This window comes from Sus scrofa, chromosome 10, assembly GCF_054392235.1.
Source record: "Sus scrofa isolate SSC_HxYL_T2T_F1_AM1 chromosome 10, Sscrofa_HxYL_maternal_Yorkshire_Landrace_v2.0, whole genome shotgun sequence".
Lineage (NCBI taxonomy): Eukaryota > Metazoa > Chordata > Mammalia > Artiodactyla > Suidae > Sus > Sus scrofa.
The window spans coordinates 16,494,024-16,516,447 of record NC_139392.1 but is presented as its reverse complement, the minus strand read 5'-3'; the positions used below and the strand labels follow the sequence as shown (position 1 = coordinate 16,516,447).

The window sequence follows — 22,424 nt, the reverse complement described above, 5'->3', positions numbered from 1 at the left end:
TGCTCCGCCCCCCACTGGCGGCTCCCAAGGGCGGGCTGGCAGCCGCAGCCTTTCCCACATTCTCTTTCCCGAGTCTGGGCAGCGCTGTCCTTGGCCCGCGCCGTTTCGGGCGCTGAGAGCCGCGAGTCGCGCAGGACGTGCAGGAAGGACCCGATGCGCGGCCATCTGCTGACCAATCTGGAGCCAGAGCGGTCGCCTCGGCTCCGCTGGCCATGAAGCCACCGATTTCTCGAACACGCTGTCAGGTCCCAAGGGCCCTCTCTCGGCTAAGCCCGCGCCTGGGACGCCTTGAGGATGTCCGAGGCTGGTGGCAGAAATCCTTTCCACCCCTCTCTCCCCACTCCACCTCCCTCTCCTACACTCGGAATCAGAACTGCTTATTTCAAATGCAAATGTGATGATGATAACCAATAAAATCTACTGTGAATTGAGCACTCACTGTGTGTGTGTGTTCTGGCTCTGTACTAAGCATTTTTTCAAGCTTCTCTCATGAATTCCCCACTCTCCTATCACTTTCGTTATTTTGCCCTTGCCAACACCACCTGTACTATTGTACTATTATTTACTTATTAATCTTTTTTTCTTTTTAGGGCCACACCTGTGGCATATGGAAGTTTCTAGGCTAGGGGTCCAATCAGAGCTGCAGCTGCTGGCCTACCAGATTGAAACCACATTGGCTACCTACGCTGCAACTCACTCCAATGCCGGATTGTTAAGCCACTAATCTAGGCCAGGGATAGAACCTGTTTCCTTATGGATACTAGTGGCTTCCTCAACCAGCTGAGCCGAGATGGGAACTTCTGCATGAAATTTTTAAATCCACTCAAAATTTAGAGGTGCTGTCTGAAATCACAGAAGTTTGATATATGTTATTTATTATTCATATTGTATATGTAAAATATGAATTAGTAAAATATATAGATATCGCCTTAAAATGTTCATTTATGAGTCACATGAAATCACCTCATGTTCCACCAGTGGCCCCTGTTTTTCAGACTGGTAAACCTAGGTTCATGGAGGTTAAATGTCCTGCCCAGGGTTCTGGGATCGGCCAGGCTAGTTCCCTACTTAAAGCCTAAAACTGCCAGCAAACCAGACCAATGCAATGATCAAAAGATGCAACCTAGAGGGGTCCAAACAGGACAATTCCCACGAAGGGGAATTGCAAACACATGAGTGTGTTCAAGACACTAGGGCTGAGCAGAGGTGGGAAGGTAGGGATACACTGAGCCTCCATTCTCCCATCTCTGAAATGAAGGTTGTAACTGTCTACTTCTTGAGGTCCTTGCGAGACCTGAGATAAAGCAGAGTACTTAGCATAGAGCTTGGCTTGGCACATGCTCTCCATAAGTCCCTGCTGTTATAAAATGTTGGGTGACCAGCTTGTGAGGGACTGGCTCCTCTGCCAGAATGTCTGATTCCACCAACTCGGCTTTCCTTAGGCTACCACTGTTAGTGGTTTGGTGCATATCTTTCTAGACCTTTCCTATGTGTGTGCACATAGTCTCTGCGTGGGTATAATTTGTACATACACACATGCAATGATTTGGGGTTTTGTTACTGTTTTTGTTGTTAAACTCACAGAAGGAAAATGCTACACTGGCTTGAAAAGATACATGTGCTCCAATGTTCACTGCAACACTATGTAGGATAGCCAAGACACGGAAGCAACTAAATGTCCATCGACAGAGGAGTGGATGTAGAATATGTGGTGTACATGTACACAATGGAATATTACTCAGCCATAAAAAGGAATGAAATAATGGCATTTGCAGCAACCGTGGATGGACCTAGAAATCATCATGCTAAGTGAAGTCATATGCTATCACTTATATGTGGAATCAAAAAAAGTGTACAATGAACTTCTTTGCAGAACAGATACTGACTCACAGACATTGAAAAACTTAATGGTTTCCAAAGGAGATAGGTTGTGGGGGGAGGGATGGGCACTTGGATTTGGGATGGAAATGCTATAAAATTGGGTTGTGATAGTAATTGTACAACTATAATATAATAAAATTCATTCAGTTAAAAAATATTTATTTATTTATTTTTAAATGAGAGTTGCAATGTTTAATTCAGGTTCTCTCTTGTTTTTTTGTTTTTTGGGGTTTTTTTTTTTGTATTTTTTTCTCTTTTTTTGCAACAGTAAGTGGGAAATCCTGGGCCAGGGATTGAACCTACACTGCACAGCAGCAACCAGAGCCACAGGGGTGAGAATGCAGGAGCCTCAACCTGCTATGCCATTAGAGAACTTCCTAAAAAATATTTTCAAAAATATTTTCAGTTAAAAAAAAAATGCTATACTGACTCCACAGCTTGCTTTTTTATTTAACAATATAGCTTGGAAGTCTTTCCACATCAGCAAAGATAGGACTCTCTGCCTCATTCTTTTTAATGGCTACATAGTATTTCTTCATATCGATCTATAAAATTTTATTTATCCATTCTACTGACTGATATTTAGGCTATTCAGAATGTTCAGTTTTTACAAACAGTGCTGAGAAATATGTTCATCCATGCTTATCTTTGCATTTCTAGGGGACAGTTTTATAGATGCAGAGGTTTTCAAGAAGAGAACTAAAATATTGTGTTATTTCCTTTCAGTTATTTATTAATTTTATTTTTTGATGTTTAGCCTTTTAATCAATCTGAAATTAATTTTGTGGATATGAATTAGTAATATAACTGCTCCCTCATGAATAGTGCAATTATCTTACCTTTTGAAATTTGAATAGTTTCATTCTTAGCTAATGGTTTTTTAAGAGTATCTCCATCATATCTTGGATTTACATATATATATTTTTTTTTAGGGCCACACCCACAGCATATGGAGGTTCCCAGGCTAGGGTTTGAATCAGAGCTACAGCTGCCGGCCTACACCACAGTCACAGCAATGCCAGATCCGAGCTGTGTCTGCAACCTCTACCACAGCTCACAGCAACACCAGATCCTTAACCCACTGGGCAAGGCCAGGGATGGAACCTGCAACCTCATTGTTCCTAGTCAGATTCATTTCCTCTGTGCCACGATGGGAACTCCTATTTATTTATTTGCTTTTTAGAGCTGCACCCACAGACCTATGCAAGTTCCCAGGCTAGGGGTAGAAGTGAATCTGTGCTGCAGCTGCTGGCCTATACCACTACTCATGGCAATGCTGGATCCTTTAATCCACCGAGTGAGGCCAGGAATTGAATCCTCATCCTCATGGATACTAGTCGGATTCATAATCTGCTGAGACACAACGGAACTGTGCCAATTGGTTTTCATTCAAGTTTACTGTGTACTAGCACTGGGGCTACAATGGCAAAGACAGTGAACCCTCCTGGAGTTCCTGTCGTAGCTCAGTGGTTAACAGATCCGACTAGGAACCATGAGGTTGTGGGTTCGATCCCTGCCCTTGCTCAGTGGGTTAATGATCTGGCATTGCTGTGAGCTGTGGTGTAGGTCACAGCTGCGGCTCGGATCCCGCTTTGCTGTGGCTCTGGCGTAGGCTGGCAGCTACAGCTCCGATTAAACCCCTAGCCTGGGAACCTCCCCATATGCCGAGGGAGCGGCCCAAGAAATGGCAAAAAGACAAAAGACAGTGAACCTTCTGTTCTTACAGCAACTTCTGCTGGAGGTAGAATCAGTAAAAAAGTAATGTAATTCAGATGTTAAATAAGGAAGAAAAGCCATGGGATATGACAAAGGGTATGTGAGCAGAAGGTTTGGCTGCAGCTTAGTAAGCAAGTGGTGGAAAGAGAAGATTGGCAAGGCCAGATCACACAGGGCCTGCCTCATGAGCCAGTTTAGATGTTCCTCTGTGAACCATAGGAAGCCATTAGGTATTTTTAAGTGGGGAAATGATCCAAAGTGATTTATGTTTTAGAAGCATTCTCTGGGGCCTGTGTGAAGTGGCCAGAGGGAATGAGTAGATGAATGAAGACTGATCTAAGCGATGGCAATAGTCCAAGTGAGAGGTGATAGCAGCTCAGACTAGGGTGGTAGAAGTGTTAAGTGAAAAGTTTTGGATGCCCTTCTGGAGGAAGAGTCAACAGGATTTAATGGAGGTCAGGGAAAGGGAGGAATTAAAGGGGGTAGCTCAAGACTGTGCATGTGCTGAGCATCATATTAGTTTTCTTGTAATTTTTATATTCCAGACCTTTCACTCCCAATTTTTTCTCCCCCTCATCCTGCACCGCCATTTGTTTCAACTGTGAAGACTTTCCTTAATTTTAGTACTGACAGTAAATGAACTGCTCTTGCATGTTTTGGCATGCCCACAGCATGTGGAAGTTCCTGGAGCTGGGGATCAAACCCGTGCCTCAGCTGCACCCCAAGCTGAACCCCTGCATTGACATCAGATCCTTAACCGCTGTACCACTAGGGAACTGCTCCTTTTGGGAATCAGAAAGCAAGGCTTTGGATTTAGTCTACTGGGGAACAAACTCCATCTCCTCCATTTACTGTGACTTGGGGCAGGTTTCTTCACCTGAAAAATGGGGTTGTGGATTATTTAAATTCAAGTTGGAGCAGCTTTATACTTTTACATACTCAGCATCCAGAAGATCCTCAATATATTCAAATTTGAAAAGTTTGGGAGTTTCCATCATGGCGTTAACAAATCTGACTAGGAACCATGATGTTGCAGGTTCGATCCCTAGCCTTGCTCAGTGGGTTAAGGATCTGGCATTGCCGAGAGCTGTGGTGTAGGTCACAGACGAAGCTTGGAACCCACATTGCTGTGGCTGTGGTATAGGCTGGCAGCTGTAGCTCTGATTTGACCCCTAGCCTGGGACCCTCCTATGCTGTGAGTGGGGCCCTAAAATGGGAAAAAAAAAAAAAAAGCAAAGTTTAACTAATTCTCTTCAGATTCGGGGCTGTCAAAATCAAAAGGGCAAGAGCTTGGGCATTGTTCACTCTCCTGACAGTATTTAGCTAAGGGAGGATTCCCTCCACTTGCCTAAGAGAATGACATTTCCAAATTCCTTCTTAAAATTCTTCCAGAATTCCCGATTTCCCCAAAATGTACTTATCTCAAGTTATTTTTCTGGAATCTTTAGGTATTAATCAACTACTTTCATAATATACTTTATATTCACTTTATATTCACCACCTTACTGCAGATGTTAACAACTGAACTTAATTAACCAAAGGTGTGGTGTAGGCTATGGTCCTCGCACACCATTTTGGGTCCAACTCCAATTAACTACAGACTTTTCCTAGGTTAAACAGTTATATAGCCAACTCCAAAACATAGCAGGTAAGAATCCAGCCCAAGTTAATGAGCATTAACCCAGGGATCAATGGGAGTGGCCAAGCACACTCATATCTAAGTCAAAGAATAACTCTTAGTTCAACATTGTATACATACTTCCAGTGCCAAGCTCATCTACTTTGTATCAAACATACTTCTATTTCACTAAAGCTTTTGTGTATATCAATATTTTATTTTGGTGTAAAGACAAGAAGCTGGAAAATACACTGTATTTAAAATTTTCTTGCAGTTCCCATTGTGGCACAGTGGTAAATGAATCTGACTGGCATCCACGAGGATGCAGATAAGATCCCTGGCCTTGCCCAGTAGGTTAAGGATCCTGTGTTGCTGTGGCTGTGGTGTAGGCTGGCAGCTGCAGCTCTGATTCAACCCCTAGCGTGGGCCCTAAAAAAAAAAAAAAAAAAATTTCTTGGTTCCCCCTCACATTGTGGATATCCTCTCCCCCCAAGAGGTAACCTGTTCAAATACTTGGAAATTACAGCAGCAAAACAAAAGTGCAGAAAAAAGACCAGATGGAGAAGGTAGCCCGGGCCTGTCATGTCACTTGGTGTATTTCGATAAAACTTTTAGAACAAAAGACTAATTCTAAGAGCCCAAAGGATGGTTAGCTCCTATTTGTAAATAAATGGCTCATTAAGACTCTAGCAGGTAACCATTTTTTCTACCCTATTGCCATTTTCTCTAATAATTATCTCTAGAAAGAGGGGCCTATCATTTGTCTCTTTCCAGAACTGCAGAAACTCAACAGCTGACATTGGCTCTTAATAGCTTATATTGCAACGACTAGATCCCATGTTAACAATTTAGAAACAGGATCTAAAATAATTTCATATTCCCCTCACAGAAGGATTTTGTGACTTAATGATCTAAAAACTGAGTTATTAGGGATTCCCATTGTGACTCAGCAGTAATGAACCTAATAACTATGAGGATGTGGGTTGGATCCCTGGCCTCGTCCCGTCCAGTGGTTTAAGGATCCAGTGTTGCTGTGGCTGCAATGAACACCTGCAGCTGCAGCTCTAATTCCACCAATAGCCTGGAACTTCCGTATGCCGTGGGTGTGGCCCAAAAAAAAAAGTTATTGCTAAAAAGGGGCTTAAGGGAGTTCCCGTCGTGGCGCAGTGGAAACAATTGGACTACAAACCATTAAGTTGCAGGTTCGATCCCGGGCCTTGCTCAGTGGGTTAAGGATCTGGCCTTGCCATGGACTGTGGTGTAGGTTAAAGACACAGCTTGGATCTGGCATTGCTGTGGATCTGGCATAGGCTGGCAGCTGCAGCTGATTGGAACCCTAGCCTGGGAACCTCCATATGCTGTGGGTGCTGCCCTTAAAATCCAAAAAAATCTTAAGACCAATGTTTATGTTCATAAACTCAATGCTATACCTATTGACAGGTATCTGTTCTTAGCCCATTGATTAGTTCATCTCAGTTTGCTGCCAGAGCAGCTTCAAACACTCATTACTGTTACAACTAAAGTCAGTACATTAGGGATGTGTTTTCTAAGTCTTAAAAAAAGTTCATCTTCACATCCATCTATCACTCCAATGCAGAATATACACAGGGCTAAGAATGAACTATAGGTGCTTGATTAATAACTTCAGGGATTAATACACAGTATCTTAAAATAGCCAGCTCTCCAATGCAATATTTTTTGAGATGTAGACAGTTAAAATTTAAATTACCATTAAATATACATTTAATAGCATAGATTGTTTATAAATGTACTTCCACTACTTATACAGGCTTAACTATTTCCATGCGATTCTGCTGGCCAGCTAGGTTTTGGAATTGTTGGTTAAAAATTTCACATATCCAAAGAGCTAAAATCTGGTCTTAGCCAATAAAACTTTCCATCTGCAAACTTCTAAAAATGAGGAGGAAGGCCAGTAGCTCCAGATTCCTTCCCATACAAAGCTTATGTGTTCCCTCTCTCAACAGTCTTGTTTCAGATATAAAGTGACAAAACACTTGATACAATTAAAGTTATTCTGAATGTGGAACTTTCAAGTGAATAGATTGTACGGGTAAAGTTGATAGTAAAGACCAAAAGCAGGTATAGTTTAATGTATTTTAATAGCAAACTTACAGGAACAGCACAGAAGACAGACAACATTAAAAACATGTACTTGCATGTAGGACAACTCAGTTAGAAAAGTATAGTGAATGGATGGAATCTACTGTATGATAAAAATGCTACAAACACCATTTAGTTGCAGTCAATAAGAAATTTACTTGTTTTAAAAAAATCCAAATGCTGGCATTGTCCAGAAAAATTTAACAGGTTTATTTATAATTGTTATAAAGTTGAACTGCTGAAACTTGTTCACTGAAACATTTTGACTTGCATTAATGCTTTATGTCCCCGCATTTATATTAAAAATTCACACACAAATGAAAATGGAAAAACTGCCAATACCTGATTTCTGTCCCCTATTTTTCCACTTGCAATCATATACTTAGGTACCTTTTGACCCCATGGAAAAAAAATATCTAACGTTCAGAACTACCAATAACAGGAAGAAGAGAATTTTTTTTTTTTTTAAAGAATGAAATGTTTCCCATCATAGTGGATTCTTAAGCACGTTCTCCACGTATGCGGCGTGCTAGCTGGATGTCTTTTGGCATAATTGTTACACGTTTGGCATGGATAGCACACAGGTTGGTGTCTTCAAAAAGGCCAACCAGATAGGCCTCACTTGCCTCCTACAAAAGGAATAAAGAAAAACATATTAATGTTAATGTAAACAGTTAAGATACATCTTTATCAGTTAAAATGATCAAGTTTTTGAGCCCTTTAAAATCCTACTTCAGGAGATGTTGACTATTTTACCAAATGCTCACATTTTCTTTTAATTAAATAATTAATTTGGCTGCACCCATGGCATGTGTGAGTTCCTGGGCCAGAGATCAAATTTGAGCCACAGTTGCAGCAACGTCAGATCCTTACCCCACTATGCTGGGCTGGGAATAAAATCCAGGCCTCAGCAGCAACCTACACTGGTTCCTAAACAGCTAGTGGGAACTCCCAAATGGTTACATATTATAATTTGTGGGACAAGGCTGAAAGGCAGCTTATGAAAAGTGAAAAGCTCAAGCTTGTTAATCTTTACCAAATAATACAAAACTTATTTCGTTACTTAAAAAGTTTCATTTTTTCTAACATTATGTGTGATTTCTAGTAAAGCATATCTTGAGTTAAGTCAAGAAATCCAATTTTGGAGTTCCCATAGTGGCTTACAGGTTTTAGGAACCTGACTAATATCCATGGGGATGTGGGTTCAATCCCTGGCTTTAAAGGGATTAATGTTAAAGATACGTGATGCTGTGAGCTGTGATGCAGGTTGCAGACGTGGCTTAGATCCGGCGTTGCTGTGGTGTAGGCCAGCAGCTGTAGCTCCAATTTGACCCCTAGCCTGAGAATCTCTATATGCCATGTATGAGGTCCTAAAAATATATATACATATATATATAGCTGACCACAGGTTTCCATCATAAGGTCCTTCTTCTCTACCTTTTCTTTAACACCTCAGTTTTCAGAGTACTACAGGGTCCCAGAACACTTGCGTCTTAATTTACATACATTAACCTATTTTGCTGCTGTGCCCCCTACTTTCCCCTACTAACTGTACCCCCCCCATGCACCCCAACATGTACTGGCATTTGTAACCCCCCAGAATTAATATTGACCCCTCTGGTTTTCCCCAAAACAGTATAAGATGTTTTTATAATTAACTTTTATTATACATTTTATAGTTATCTGAAAAGTTGAAGAATCCTTTAGTCCAACTTAAAACATCTGCTTACTCATTTTGAAATGAAGCTACTGTTTTGTTTTACCAGTCTAGTCATCAGTCCAACTGTTTTAGTGGATTAAGAATACTGAATGAAGACCTTATCTGGCCTCTCTACATGCAAGTTTTCTCTGTTGAAGACACATTTAAAATTATTTCCAGGAGTTCCCATTGTGGTACAGCAGAAATGAATCTGACTAGTATCCATGAAGATTGGGGTTCAATCCCTGACCTTGCTCAGTGGGTCGCTGTGAGCTGCAGTGTAGGTCACAGACACAGCTGAGATCCCAAGTTGCTATGCTGTGGCGTAGGCCAGCAGCTGTAACTCTGATTTAACCCCTAGCCTTGGATCCTCTATACGCCAGAAGGTGTGGCCTTAAAACAAAACAAAACAAACTTCAATTTGGAACCTTTAGGTAACTATAAAACAAAAAGAAACACAAAATACTTGAGCAATTCAAGCCCCTCAATACTAAATAACACACAAGATATACAAATGGGAAGAACCAGATTTACTTTTTACCAACTTTTTTCTGACTTTGCCAATAAAACTTGAGATCTGCTTTTAAAAGTACTAACAGCAACGATTAATTCAAATGGTCTACATTAGTCCACCTTATGAAAAAAACTGTAACCTTCACGTTTATGCCATTCATCTTTTTTTTTTCTTTCCTTTTTTGGAGGCTCATGGAATTCCTGGGCCAGGGATCAGATCCAAGCCACAGATGTAATCTATGCTGCAGCTGCAGCAATGCCAAATTCTTTAACCTAGAATGCTGGGCCAGGATCGAACCTGTGTCCTAGAGCTGCAGAGACACAGCCACACCATAGCAGGAACTGCACCTTTATCTTTTTAGCCTATCTCTCTTCTATAAAAATTTGTTTCACTCAAATTTTACTATCCTTACATGACTTTCTTCATCTTTTGTTATCAAGAGCCAAGTTTTATTTATCTACCTTTTAAGGCCGAGTTCAAGACTATTCCATGAAGGAGAAACCAAACACTTCTCTTGCCCCTAGTTCCCAGGTGCAGATAACTTTGAACCCCTCCTAATTCCTTGGCACTCATAATTGGCATAGTACATCAGTCACTTTTAAAGCCCTTAAATTACTTAACAGTGATCTTATTTTATACTCACACTGCCTTGCCCTCAAGTAGAGGTTTGAAAAGTATTTGCTGGGTTTTTCTTATCTAACTATAACTGAAATTTGATCTTTTCTATGCAAATAATCCCTTCTTACCTATTCCAAAGAATATATTAAAAGTAGAAGTCCCTAATATTCAGGGATTCATTCTTGGGATATTTGAGAAATAGGTAAAAAGTTTGGAAAACATAGCATATTGTAGCCTTCAGATACTAGGACTTCAGATATTAGGACCTAAGTTCCCTAAGATAGAAACCAGTTCAATTTGTCTCACCCAGCATATTTTAGGATCATGCAAACCTGGAAGGCTTTTGCAAAAACACAGCACCCTAAGCTGGTATATGGACAAGTAAACAAGTCCTACAATTCAGAGATCATTTGAAGTGGAATGATCCATTGGCTCCCCTAATACCACTCAAAGGCAGCTGGGGCTCTCACTGCTGTCTTAGAATCTGACCACAGGTTTCACAGGGTTTTGTCTGGTCAGGTCTGGGAGGAGAGTCATTACTCACAGGGAATTTAACTATGACCCATATATTTCTAATTCTATTACCAAGGTCCCAAAGTCTCCTAAACATTAAGGCTATAATGGGAATTAAAGACCTCTACATTAATTTATAGCCAAATGAACATAATTTTGAGATAATAGCAAAATAAAAAATATCTTATGACTGGAAGGAAATGTTAATTCACAACATTTTCAATATATTCAATGTCTGACTTTTCTACCATTTTAAACCACCAATGTCCATTTTTAACTCAAGGATGCCTTAGTTCAAACTATTAGTGGCAAAGACTAAATTTTAAGTTAGTTCATTCTTGATTATCTACGGCAAACTTAGACTAATTTCTCTATCATCCTCATTGGACTACTTCCCGTCCTCATGTAGCTCTTTTTAAAAAAACTTCTAACTACTAAGATTACTCTTCCAATAAAGAGCTACCTAATGCTAAAGTACTACAGGTAGCAGAGTTGAACATTTTGCTAAAAACCAGTACAACTACACTTAATGACATACATAAAATACATATCTTAATAAACAGCAACATGAAAATTCAGATACAAATTTGAAAAAGACAACAGTCTTGGACTTCCCGTCATGGCTCAGCAAAAACGAATCCGAATAGGAACCATGAGGTTGCAGGTTTGATCCCTGGCCTTGCTCAGTGGGTTAAGCATCTGGCATTGCTGTGAGCTGTGGTGTAGGCCAGCAGCTATAGCTCAGATTGGACCCCTGGCCTGGGAACCTCCATATGCAGCCCTAAAAAGCAAAAAAACAAAACAAAACAAACAAACAAACAAAAAACCAAAAACACCCCACAATAGTCTTTCACCCATACTGTTTAGTAATTAATTCACAAAGCTCCATCACTGACACTTAAGCTCAACATTGTTGGACTTTCAAGTATAATGTTGTGTTCTTCAAGAAGAGCCCTGCTAAACAAAATGAGCAGCTTTGAATCAGTGCCTGAGAATACTGTAATATCTCAATATTTAAAATTAGAGGGGAAATGTGATCAGCAATTGTAGTAATAAAATGGGCTCTAGAGATGGTCAATGATTAAAACAAAATAAAGGTTTTAGGTACTAGCATTGGAAGATTTTAGTAGTTTGAAATTTCAGTAATTTCAATTCATTGAGAATTTAATGAATGTCTACTCCTGGAATTCACCAATCAAGTGAAGTTCAGACTAACCATAGAAACAGCTCAACCAATTACACTTCAGGGTAGAATCCACCTATCAAATCTTCCTCACACATAAAGGAAAAGCTTGGCAACAGCAGCCCTGAAAAATCCTCCAATGGAATCTATGTAGATTCTGGACCCTCCCCCAAGAGATTCCAGATTCAGGTCTGTGGTGGTGCCTAACATTCCACGCATTTTTAATCACCTCCAACCCCATGCTCTGATGGAGGTGGTAGTCTTACCACACTTTGAGTTACAATGATCTAACTAATGCCAAACACATTAACATAATAGTAATAGGTTCCTTAAGTGATTGATGTTAATTATATCTATATAACTAATCAAATCTTACTTGTAGGCATTTCAAGTTTTAATTGTAGCATAAACCATCAATATTTCAAATATATAACCACAGCTAAAACAGTATTTCTCAAAGTTCTGACACACTGGAGCTAAGAGTAAATTCACTGTTTGCCATTTAAGTAGAAATCCATACATAATCCCTTTCAGCAAACAAGTCTTCGAATTTCTCTTTTACAAGCCTATCTTTTCCTCCCTATTGTCAATCCAATCCTAACTACCACTCATGCTTCTTTTACCTCAATGCACACTTAATACTGCCAATTCTCACCCCACATATTTCTGTATTTGCAATCACCTCTTCAGGTGCTGGAAGCCATTTATTCTAACTTCCCTAAAAAATTGTCACTGTTTGAATCTAATCACCAATACAGACCTTTAGCCCCATGACTTCTTAATGTCCTGCAGCAAGTCAGCTGAACTAGAGGGCTTTTTTTCCCTTTAAACATCTCAGTGTCTCAAAGTCTAAAACTACATATCTGTAAGTATGTCCTTGAGCAACTTAACCTTTCTGACACCTCAACAGTGAAATAGTTATCACGTACCTCATCAGTTTGTGGTGATTAAATTGCACAGGCATATGCAAAGATTTAGAACTGTTCTTGGTACAAAGCAGTACCGCCAACTCTTTAGAGCCTTTCCCACCCACCATTTTACCTGCAAAGCACCAATAGCTGCACTCTGGAAGCGCAGATCTGTTTTGAAGTCCTGAGCAATTTCCCGCACCAGACGCTGGAAGGGAAGCTTGCGAATCAGAAGTTCAGTGGACTTCTGATAACGTCTAATTTCACGGAGTGCCACGGTACCAGGCCTTTAAAGCAAAACACATTAAAGAAATGGTTACCAAATACATAAAGACATAAGAGTGATCAGCTTTGAAGCGATGCTGTCGCTTCCCCCCCCCCCCCCAAAAATCACCTAACTATTCTTCAGGTTTGGTATCAAATTTCACTTATCAATTTATGACCTGAATATTCAAGTCTATTAAGAGTAACACCACAATACCTTTAGAGCAAAAAGCATGGTATTAATGTAGATTCCTGGCAGGGAGTTTAATCAAAATCCCCTTTATTTTCTTCATCTTTCATATATACTTAACTAACTTCTGTAATAATTATCATATCAGCACCCTCAATTCTTCTAAAAGTCCTACCAACACAACCCAATGAGCTTCATTTAAAAATACACTTACATTAAGTTTGGTTTCCCAGAACACCTTTAGTTTGACTAGGACCATCACTCATCAATGATTAAATCTGAATACTCTTGACTGTGTGAGGTGTCTTCCATATAGAAGTTTTTTCTTTTTTTAACTGATTTTCAGCCAGAAAATTACCTCAATTCTGACTTATTTCTTCCACTGTACCAGCTTTTACTTTAGGTTAACTGTAAAATCATTCACAGAGGGCACCTAAATACGGATAACTTCTGCCCTCTAATGGCAGATGCCCTTAACAACACTGCTCAGGGTAGTTCAAAACTAATGTTTTAATAGACGGAAATAACCCAATTTAAGTAAATGAAGGACTAAAAATTCTCCCAATCGTGATAAAATTATTTTGACAACAATCAAGAGCATCCTCAAAAGGGTATTTAAAAAACAATACTTTATTATTTAAAAAACTTCTAATGTGTCAGCTAAATAAAATTTTACTCCATAGCATTAACGATATTACTGATGCAACATCTCCCTTAAGCTAAGATTACAGCTTCGAAATTAAACATGGTCCTTAATAAAACCCAACACCAAATATAAAATTTAGTAAATAACCAAAAGGGGAAAAAAATACCAGTTTCCCTAAGGCAAAAAGGATGCTTATTATACATCTTTTTATTAGATTGTATAGCTATTACTTCGGAAGATACACTTTGCCCCATTTTTTTCCCGTCTTTTTAATACCTGTAACGATGAGGTTTCTTCACCCCTCCAGTAGAGGGCGCACTCTTGCGAGCGGCTTTTGTAGCCAGTTGCTTCCTCGGTGCTTTACCACCAGTCGATTTGCGGGCGGTCTGCTTTGTACGAGCCATGGTATAGAGACCTCCTTACTTACCTACCAGCATCAAAACAAAACAAAAAAAAAAATCACCACATGCAACCACCAAACATACAAGTTTTCCTGCCACTGCCACCGCGCCCCCCCAATCTGAAAATTTGGCTCAGTATTTAAAAATGTCCGTAATGTTACATAATTTGAAAGGGTGCAGATTACGCCTACCACCCAAATATGACTTCTTGAAACAAACTGTAGTACTAGAAAATTGTTAGCATTAACACCAGTCACCTCTCAAAATGCTAAATCTGAGCGATAAATGGCAAAACAAAAAGACCCCTATCTGCCTTCGCTTCAATTTCTTTAATTAAAGTAGAAATTAGAAATGTCTGTAAACATCCGATCAACGAATAAGTCAAAATAATGAAGCCACAAACCACAGAAAGGTCGCGTCAAATTACAGCAAAAAAGGTTTTAGCCCCCCCCGCGCTGCCCCCCCCTTTACGTCTGGCAGTTGATAGACTGCTGTAAATATCAGAAAACATTCCTGATTTTGCATCTCTACAGTTCTGTTGACAAAAAGGCGTCTCCAAAAACAAGAGGGGAACAACAGCTACCACCAAGCGAGCATTCTACAAAGCCCCGTCCTCGCCGTCCAGTCCTCCGAGGCTTCGCAATGAAATAAAAACAAGTGCCCCGCACCCAGGCTTTAATTAACGCACGAGAGCGACCGACCGGTCCACCCCAAGCACGACATAAACTTTTGGTTTCGCCTCCACCGGCCCCTCGGCACAGGGTCCCCCAGCCTGCCCGTCTCGCTCCCAGCGTCTCGCGCAGCCAAACTGAGCTCCCAGACCCGAACAAAATGGAAACAATCGCAAAACGTATCCGATTCCCTACCAAAGAGACAAAACACCAAAACGCTTGAAAATACCCCGATCCCCTGCCACGTGCCGCCCTCCAAAATGCAAAAGTTTTTTTTTTTTGCATTTCAAATGCATCAAGTTTCCGCTTCTCTAAAAAAGGAGAAAAACATGTTTCTCTTTTAAAAATTGTCCTCCTTTTTTGAAATGGGGAAGAGAGAAACGGGGGAAAAAATATGGTCGGTGACCAGAGAAGAGAGACAAGATGGTGAAGCTTAGCAACAACTGTGGGGAGGCAGCAAAAAGCGAGTTACCCCAGGGTGGGAAGCAGCGGCAATTTCCACCCTTTTCCCGCCCGAAAACTGGGGGCCGGGGCCCGGGGGCTGTAGTTAAGAGGCCCGCGCGGGTCATGGTGAAGGTCTGGGGTCCCGGGAAGGGGCGCCGGGCGGGATTTCACCGAAGAAAGAGGAGCCAGGGGCGCGGGGAGGAGGGAGAGCAGGCTCGGCGACGCGGCGGTTGCTGCTGTTGGGCTGAGGCGGCGAGAGACGGGGGAGCCGCCGGAGCCGCCGCCGCCTGAGGGGAGAGGGAAACTCGCTCCTCTCCATTTCTGGGCCAAAAAGTTTGTGGGCCAAGCAGGAGGGACCGTGGGGCCCCCCTTCCGCACCGCCGGGGCCCGGCCCGGGGCTGACGGCAAGCGGGGCTCGGTTCCGGGGAAGCGGGCAAACGGGGAAACTTACCCCCCTTCTCCTTCGGCTGGAGCTCGGCGAGCTAGAGGCGGCGCTGGCGTTGGCGAGCGACGGCGGCGCGGCGGCGGCTGCGAACACAATTGAAAGATGGCTGACACCGAGGCTATCCCCCAACACACGCCGCCCCGCCCCCGCGCCGCGCGCCAACCAATCACACACAATGGAGGGAAGGCTCGGCCCCGCCCCCCGCCCCTTGCTCGCGCCCCGCCCCCGCCCCTCCCCCCGCGCTCCCGTTCGCTGGCGCGCGCTCGCCCCTCCCCCGCGCGCCGCCCGCTCCCTCCTCCCGGCAGCCTCGCGCCGTGTGTGTACAAACACAAAAGACACGCCGAAGGGCCGTCGCTCCCGCCGAGACGGCTGCCCGCCCGCCCCAGTTTTGACTCCCGCTCCCCTGCTCCGCACTCCCACCCCGCTCCGTGCGCACACGTCATCGAACTCTGGAAGCCCGGGTTTGGGGCGCCGAGGGGAAGTGAGGGGGTGGGGCGGGCCGGCCGAGGCTCGGCGGGTGAACGCCCGACCTGCGGGCGTCTCGGGCCGCAGCGGGGAGGGCGAAGGAGGGGGCGCCCCGCTCCGGCGCGGGCCCCGGCGCGCGTCCCCGAGGCACCCCGGGCGGCGTGGGGGCGGGGAGGAGGCCACGGCCGGCCGGGTCGCCGCGGCCCAGTTGAAAACACTACCCAAAAGGAAGCTTGCAAATAGAAGCCTCCCGTCTTGCGCCCACTTTCGGAGGGGGCGGCTCTAGCGGCTGGCAGGGCTGTGGGCCGGCCGTCTTCGTGCCCTCGCTTCGGGCCAGGTGCCGCTGGCTCGCCCTCAGACAACTTTATTCACTCAAGACACTGGCCCGGGGACGGAGGCGGGCCCCGCGGTGCGGGCTGCGGGCTGCGCGCACGGGCTCTGCCACCTAGGACGCCCGACTCTTCGCAGGTAGCATCTCGGAGGGGACGGGGCTCGCCTCCTTCCTGGGCCGGGATGCCTGATGCAAGATGGCTGTATTTTGTAAGCCTCTAAAACAATGTATGGAATACACAGCTAACTGCACCAGGGCCTGACTCCGGTTCTGGCCGAGTGTCCTACTAGCCTGTTGGGCCTTTTAACGATGAAATGTTAGGTAGAATTGCCAAATCAAACATTGTCAGCGGCTTCTGCATAGTTTACATGCGGTAGAAAACCGGCAGAAATAAGGAAAACGTGGTTTGGGGATGATTATATTTTTCCATTCTCAGTAGCGTAGGAAACAGACTTACCGTTTCAAGTTATCCATGTTGTTAGTTCATTGGACTCAGAATATCTGCACGGTCCCTAGTTGGTATTGACAACACTTTGCAACTATGTGTGAAGGTTTTCAATAGAAGTGTCATGCTGACATCCCATAGGATAGTGAAAGATAAATTTCATAGATGGAGGGCATTAACTACTTTTCCGCAGTTTGAAGATCTTATAAAGCATTGTAATCATAAACATTATCCTAAAAACGGATATATGGAAATCACATATGAAAAAATAGATTTGTCCAAGGTCACTTAAGTGAGGAACAGACCCAGGAGAAACAAACAAAATCCAGGCCTTCTGTTTCATTATTATTTAATGAATGTTAAGTGTCTGTGGTTGCTGTACAGAACACATGCACTCTGCAAGCCTATCCTAAAAGCATATGTGCAGAAAACCCTAGGCTGAGCTGCCAGTGAAGAGTTCTTGTAATTCCAGCCAAGAAAATGTGGTTGTATTTATTTATTTATTTTTGCCTGTTTTTTGTTTTGTTTTGAGGGAACTAAAATATCTGTTGTTTTTTTCCAAGAGTTTTCCAGGAAGGCTGTTCCATATCAATTGAATTAATCCTACATCAAGAAATTTTAAATAGCATGGGTAATGTTCTCTTTATATGCTAGATTTTTCCATAGCTTCTATTTTTTGGCTTAAAAAATACTTCTAAGGACAGGAAAGACTATTTTAGGTAAAATAGTTCTGATCTTGGATTGTCTGAACCATCTGTAAAATGGAGGAAATATTTTTATCTGTGTGAAGTTTTATTTTTTGTTTTGTTTTGTTTTGTTTTGTTTGCTTCTTAGGGCTGCACCCTAGCAATATGGAAGTGCCCAGGCTAGGGGTCAACTTGGAGCTGCAGCTGCTGGCCTATGCCACAGCCACAGCAACACAGTATCCACGATTGTCTGCTACCTACACCACAGCTCACAGCAGTGCTGGATCCTTAACCCACTGAATGAGGCCAGTAATCGAACCTGCACCCACGTGGATACTAGTTGGGCTCATAACCGATGAGCCATAACGGGAACTCCAAGACTGTTTTTTCTAGTTGTAGAATCAAATATGTTTGGCACCTGGATAGGTGCCTTGTTACCTACCAGTGGCTTCTGGAAGTTCTCTCACTGAGTGAATATTTATTGAGTGCCAACTATGTGCTGGGCCCAATTCTGGGTGCTGGAATACAACAGTGAACAATACAAGCCCTCATGGGGCTCATGGTCTCTAGAAGCATTGCCTTACACAGGGAAGTAGCACTTGGAGGAAAGGAAGGGAAGAGGTCCATTGGATTCCTAATAGAGTGGCAGAGCTGTAGCTGAGGGGAGAAAAGGGCCTTAGGGTCAGATCATAGGGGGAGCAAAGCTGTCAGGACAAAAAGGGGATCCTAAAGGGATACCAGGGTCAGTCTTAAATTGGCTCTACTGCTAGAACTCTTGGGCTAACAATGATCTCAAAATTTGGAGTTTAGGACTTCCCTGATGGCTCTGGCTGGCGTTGTCACTGCTATGGTGCAGGTTCAATTCCTGGCCCCTGGCCTGGGAACATTGGCATGGTTCGAGGGCAGCCAAAAAAGAAAAAAAAAATGGAGTTTAAAAAACAAGGGAAAGGAGACGAGCAAAAGCTTTTATTTTTTATAATTATTATTTTTATTTTTCAGTCTTTTTAGGGCCACACCTGCATCATGTAGAGGTTCCCAGGCTAGGGGTCCAATTGGAGCTGCAGCTGCTGTCCTACGCCACAGTCACAGTACCGCCAGATCCGAGCCGTGTCTTTGACATACACCACAGCTCATGGCAATGCCAGATCCTTAAACCATTGAACAAGGCCAGGGATTGAACCTGCATCCTCATGAATGAATACTAGTCAGATTCGTTTCCTCTGAGCCATGACAGGAACTCCTGTAAAAGCTTTTAAGTTAAGGCATCTTTCCTAGGAGTTCCTGTGGTGGTGCAGTGGAAATGAATCCATCTAGGAACCATGTGGTTGTGGATTTGACCTCGCTCAGTGGGTTGCAGATGCTGCTTGGATCTGGCATTGCTGTGGCTATGACTGTGGTGTAGGCCAGCAGCTGTAGCTCTGATTGGACCCCTAGCCTGAGAACCTCCATATACCATGGGTATGGCCCTAAAAAGCAAAAAAAAAAAAATCCCTAGAATAGAAAGCTTAGTCACCAATTCAGATTTGTTTATGAGTAAAAGTTTAAGAAGTAGAATGGAAATGACTCTTTTTTTTGGCTGCACTCATGGCATGCAAAAGTTCCCCAGGCCAGGGGTGCCCTTGTGACAGAGTAGTGGCCCCAGCCAGAGCAGTGACAACTCCAGATCCTTTAACCACCAGGCCACCAGGGACCTCCTAGAATGGAGAGGATCACTATTGATATCTGATTGGCTCCTGAGTCAGTCCATGCAAAGATTACTGCCTAAAGGAGCTTTTGCTTCAGGCCACTCATGTGCACACTTGATCACATCACCTTTTTTTTTTTTTTCTCACACTGATTTACATCTGTCATATTTGTTTGCTTATTTATTATCTGTCTCTTCCCCAGTAAATGGCAGCTCTGGGATAGTAGTGGTCTCCTCTGTTTCTTTCCACTGCTCTAGCACTGCTACCTTCACTCTCCTCCACCCCCAGGATGGGGCCTCTCCCCATTTGCTGAACCTCTATATTAGGTGATCTCATTCAGTTCTGTGGAATTATCAGACATACACAAAAGTAGAATAGTGTGCTGGATCTCTGTGTAGTGTACCCATCAGCTAGCTTCACCAGCATATGGAGATTCCCAGGCTAGGGGTCTAATCAGAGCTGTAGCCGCCAGCCTGCACCTCAGCCACAGCAACGAGGGATCCGAGCAGCATCTGCGGCCTACACCACGTTAATGGCAACGACAGATCCTTAACCCACTGAGCAAGGCCAAGGATTGAACCCTCAACCTCGTGGTTCCTAGTCAGATTCGTTAACCACTGAGCCACAACGGGAACTCCTAATGATAATATCTTAATGATAATATCTTTCTCAATATTCTCATCGGTATAAGGAAGATAAGTTCTTGACACTTGCTAAGTATCAATAAACAGATGAGAAAATTCTATTTCATCAAAAATCCTTTAAAAGAAAAGAGGATTATCTCTTTCTAAAAAACATCTCTTTGTACATCTTACCTAGGATGTCAGAGCTTAGCCTAGCCTACCTTAAATGTTTTTAGAACATTTACATGAGCCTTCAGTTGTGGCAAAATCACCTAACACAAAGTCTGTTTTAGAATAAATTGTTGAAGAACTCATGTAAAAATAAAAAATGAAAAACATCTTCAAGAACTGGATTAATTGTCAATTTCAAGAAAAGCAAGTTTTGGAGTTCCTGTTGTTCCTCAGCCGTAACGAACCTAACTAGCATCCATGATGCAGGATCCATCCCTGGCCTCAGTGGGTTAAGCATCTGGTGTTTCCGTGAGCTGTGGTGTAGGTTGCAGACATGCAGTTCAGACCTCACGTTGCTGTGGCTGTGGTGTAGGCTGGCAGCTGGAGCTCTGATTGGACCCCTAGCCTGGGAACCTTCATATGCCACGGGTACGGCCCTAAAAAGACAAAAAGACAAGGAGTTCCCGTCGTAGCTCAGTGGTTAACGAAACGGACTAAAAACCATGAGGTTGCAGGTTCGATCCCTGGCCTTGCTCAGTAGGCTAAGGATCCGGCGTTGCTGTGAGCTGTGGTGTAGGTTGCAGATTTGGCTTGGATCCCGAGTTGTGGCTGTGGTGTAGGCCGGCGGCTACAGCTCCAATTTGACCCTTAGCCTGGGAACCTCCATATGCTGCGGAAGCGGTCCAAGAAATGGCAAAAAAAGACACACAAAAAAAGAAATCCAACTTCAGGAGTTCAGGTTGCTGTGGAGGTGCAGATTCCATACCTAGACTGGCACAGAAGGTTAAAGGATCCCGTGTTGCCGCAGCTGTGGCTCGGATCCAATTGCGGCCGCAGAACTTCCATAAGCCACAGATTCAGCCATTAAAAGAAAAAAAAAGTCTTACTATATGCACTGTTGCCACCTACAAATTCTTATTTGTGGGCATGGACTCCCTCCACTTCCTAATCAGCCCAGTGTTTAGAAAATTTAGCAGTTAATGTATGTGCCAGGAAATGGGAAAAGAAAATTGAAAACATTGATCTAAATAATTTAGGTTCTCCATACCAAAAAAACAAACAACCCCATCCAAAAATGGGCAGAAGATCTAAACAGACAATTCTCCAAAGAAGTCATACGGATGGCCGAGAAACACATGAAAAGATGTTCAGCGTCACTCATTATTAGAGAAATGCAAATCAAAACCACGATGAGGTACCACCTTACACCAGCCAGAATGGCCATCATCCAAAAGTCTACAAACAATAAGGGCTGGAGAGGGTGTGGAGAAAAAGGAACCCTAGTACACTGTTGGTGGGATTGTAAATTGGTGCAACCACTGTGGAAAGCAGTATGGAGATTCCTCAGAAAACTAAACATAGAACTCCCATTTGATTCAGCAATCCCACTCCTGGGCATCTATCCAGAGAAAACCACGACTTGCAAAGACACATGTACTCCGATGTTCATTGCAGCACTATTTACAATAGCCAAGACATGGAAACAACCTAAATGTCCATCGACAGAGGAGTGGATCCAGAAGAGGTGGTACGTATACACAATGGACTATTACTCAGCCATTAAAAAGAACGAAATACCAGCATTTTTTGCAACATGGATGGACCTAGAAACTATCATGCTAAGTGAAGTCAGCCATACAATGAGACACCAACACCAAATGCTTTTACTGACATGTGGAATCTGAAAAAAGGACAGACGGAACTTCTTTGCAGAACAGATGCTGACTCACAGACATTGAAAAACTTATGGTCTCCGGAGGAGACAGTTTGGGGGGTGGGGGGATGTGCCTGGGCTGAGGGTTGGAAATCCTGTGAAATTAGATTGTTATGATCGTTATACAACTACAGATGTGATAAATTCATTTGAGTAATAAAAAAATAATAATTCAGGTTAAATAGTACGGACATGGACTGAATAGTTTTTTTTGTTTGTTTTGTGTTTTTTTTTTTTACTTTATTGCTGTCTATACTTTCCAAATTTTTATTTTTACGGTGAGGCTATATTACTTCTATAGTTAGAACAAATTGAAGTGCAAAAACTGGGAAAAGGCACCCACAGTTCCTGACAGAATGACTGGGAATAGCAGACACAGATAAAGGCCTTTGCTCTAGGGTTCGCCTCTTACAAATATGGCCAGATCTGCCCACAGATCTATACGGGATCTGCCAGCTGCTCACTGGGTGTG

At 43.0% G+C, this 22,424-nt stretch overlaps 1 protein-coding gene across 1 annotated transcript; it reads right to left on the bottom strand.

Annotated features, from left to right (window-relative positions):
* Positions 1 to 7,827: 7,827 nt before the first annotated feature.
* Positions 7,828 to 15,874, bottom strand: H3-3A (H3.3 histone A). The gene is given in 4 exon segments (NM_213930.1): positions 7,828 to 7,965; positions 12,905 to 13,058; positions 14,148 to 14,298; positions 15,839 to 15,874. Coding segments are annotated over 3 exon segments (411 nt in total). The 5' UTR covers positions 14,276 to 14,298; positions 15,839 to 15,874; the 3' UTR covers positions 7,828 to 7,836.
* Between the last annotated feature and the right edge of the window lie 6,550 nt (positions 15,875 to 22,424).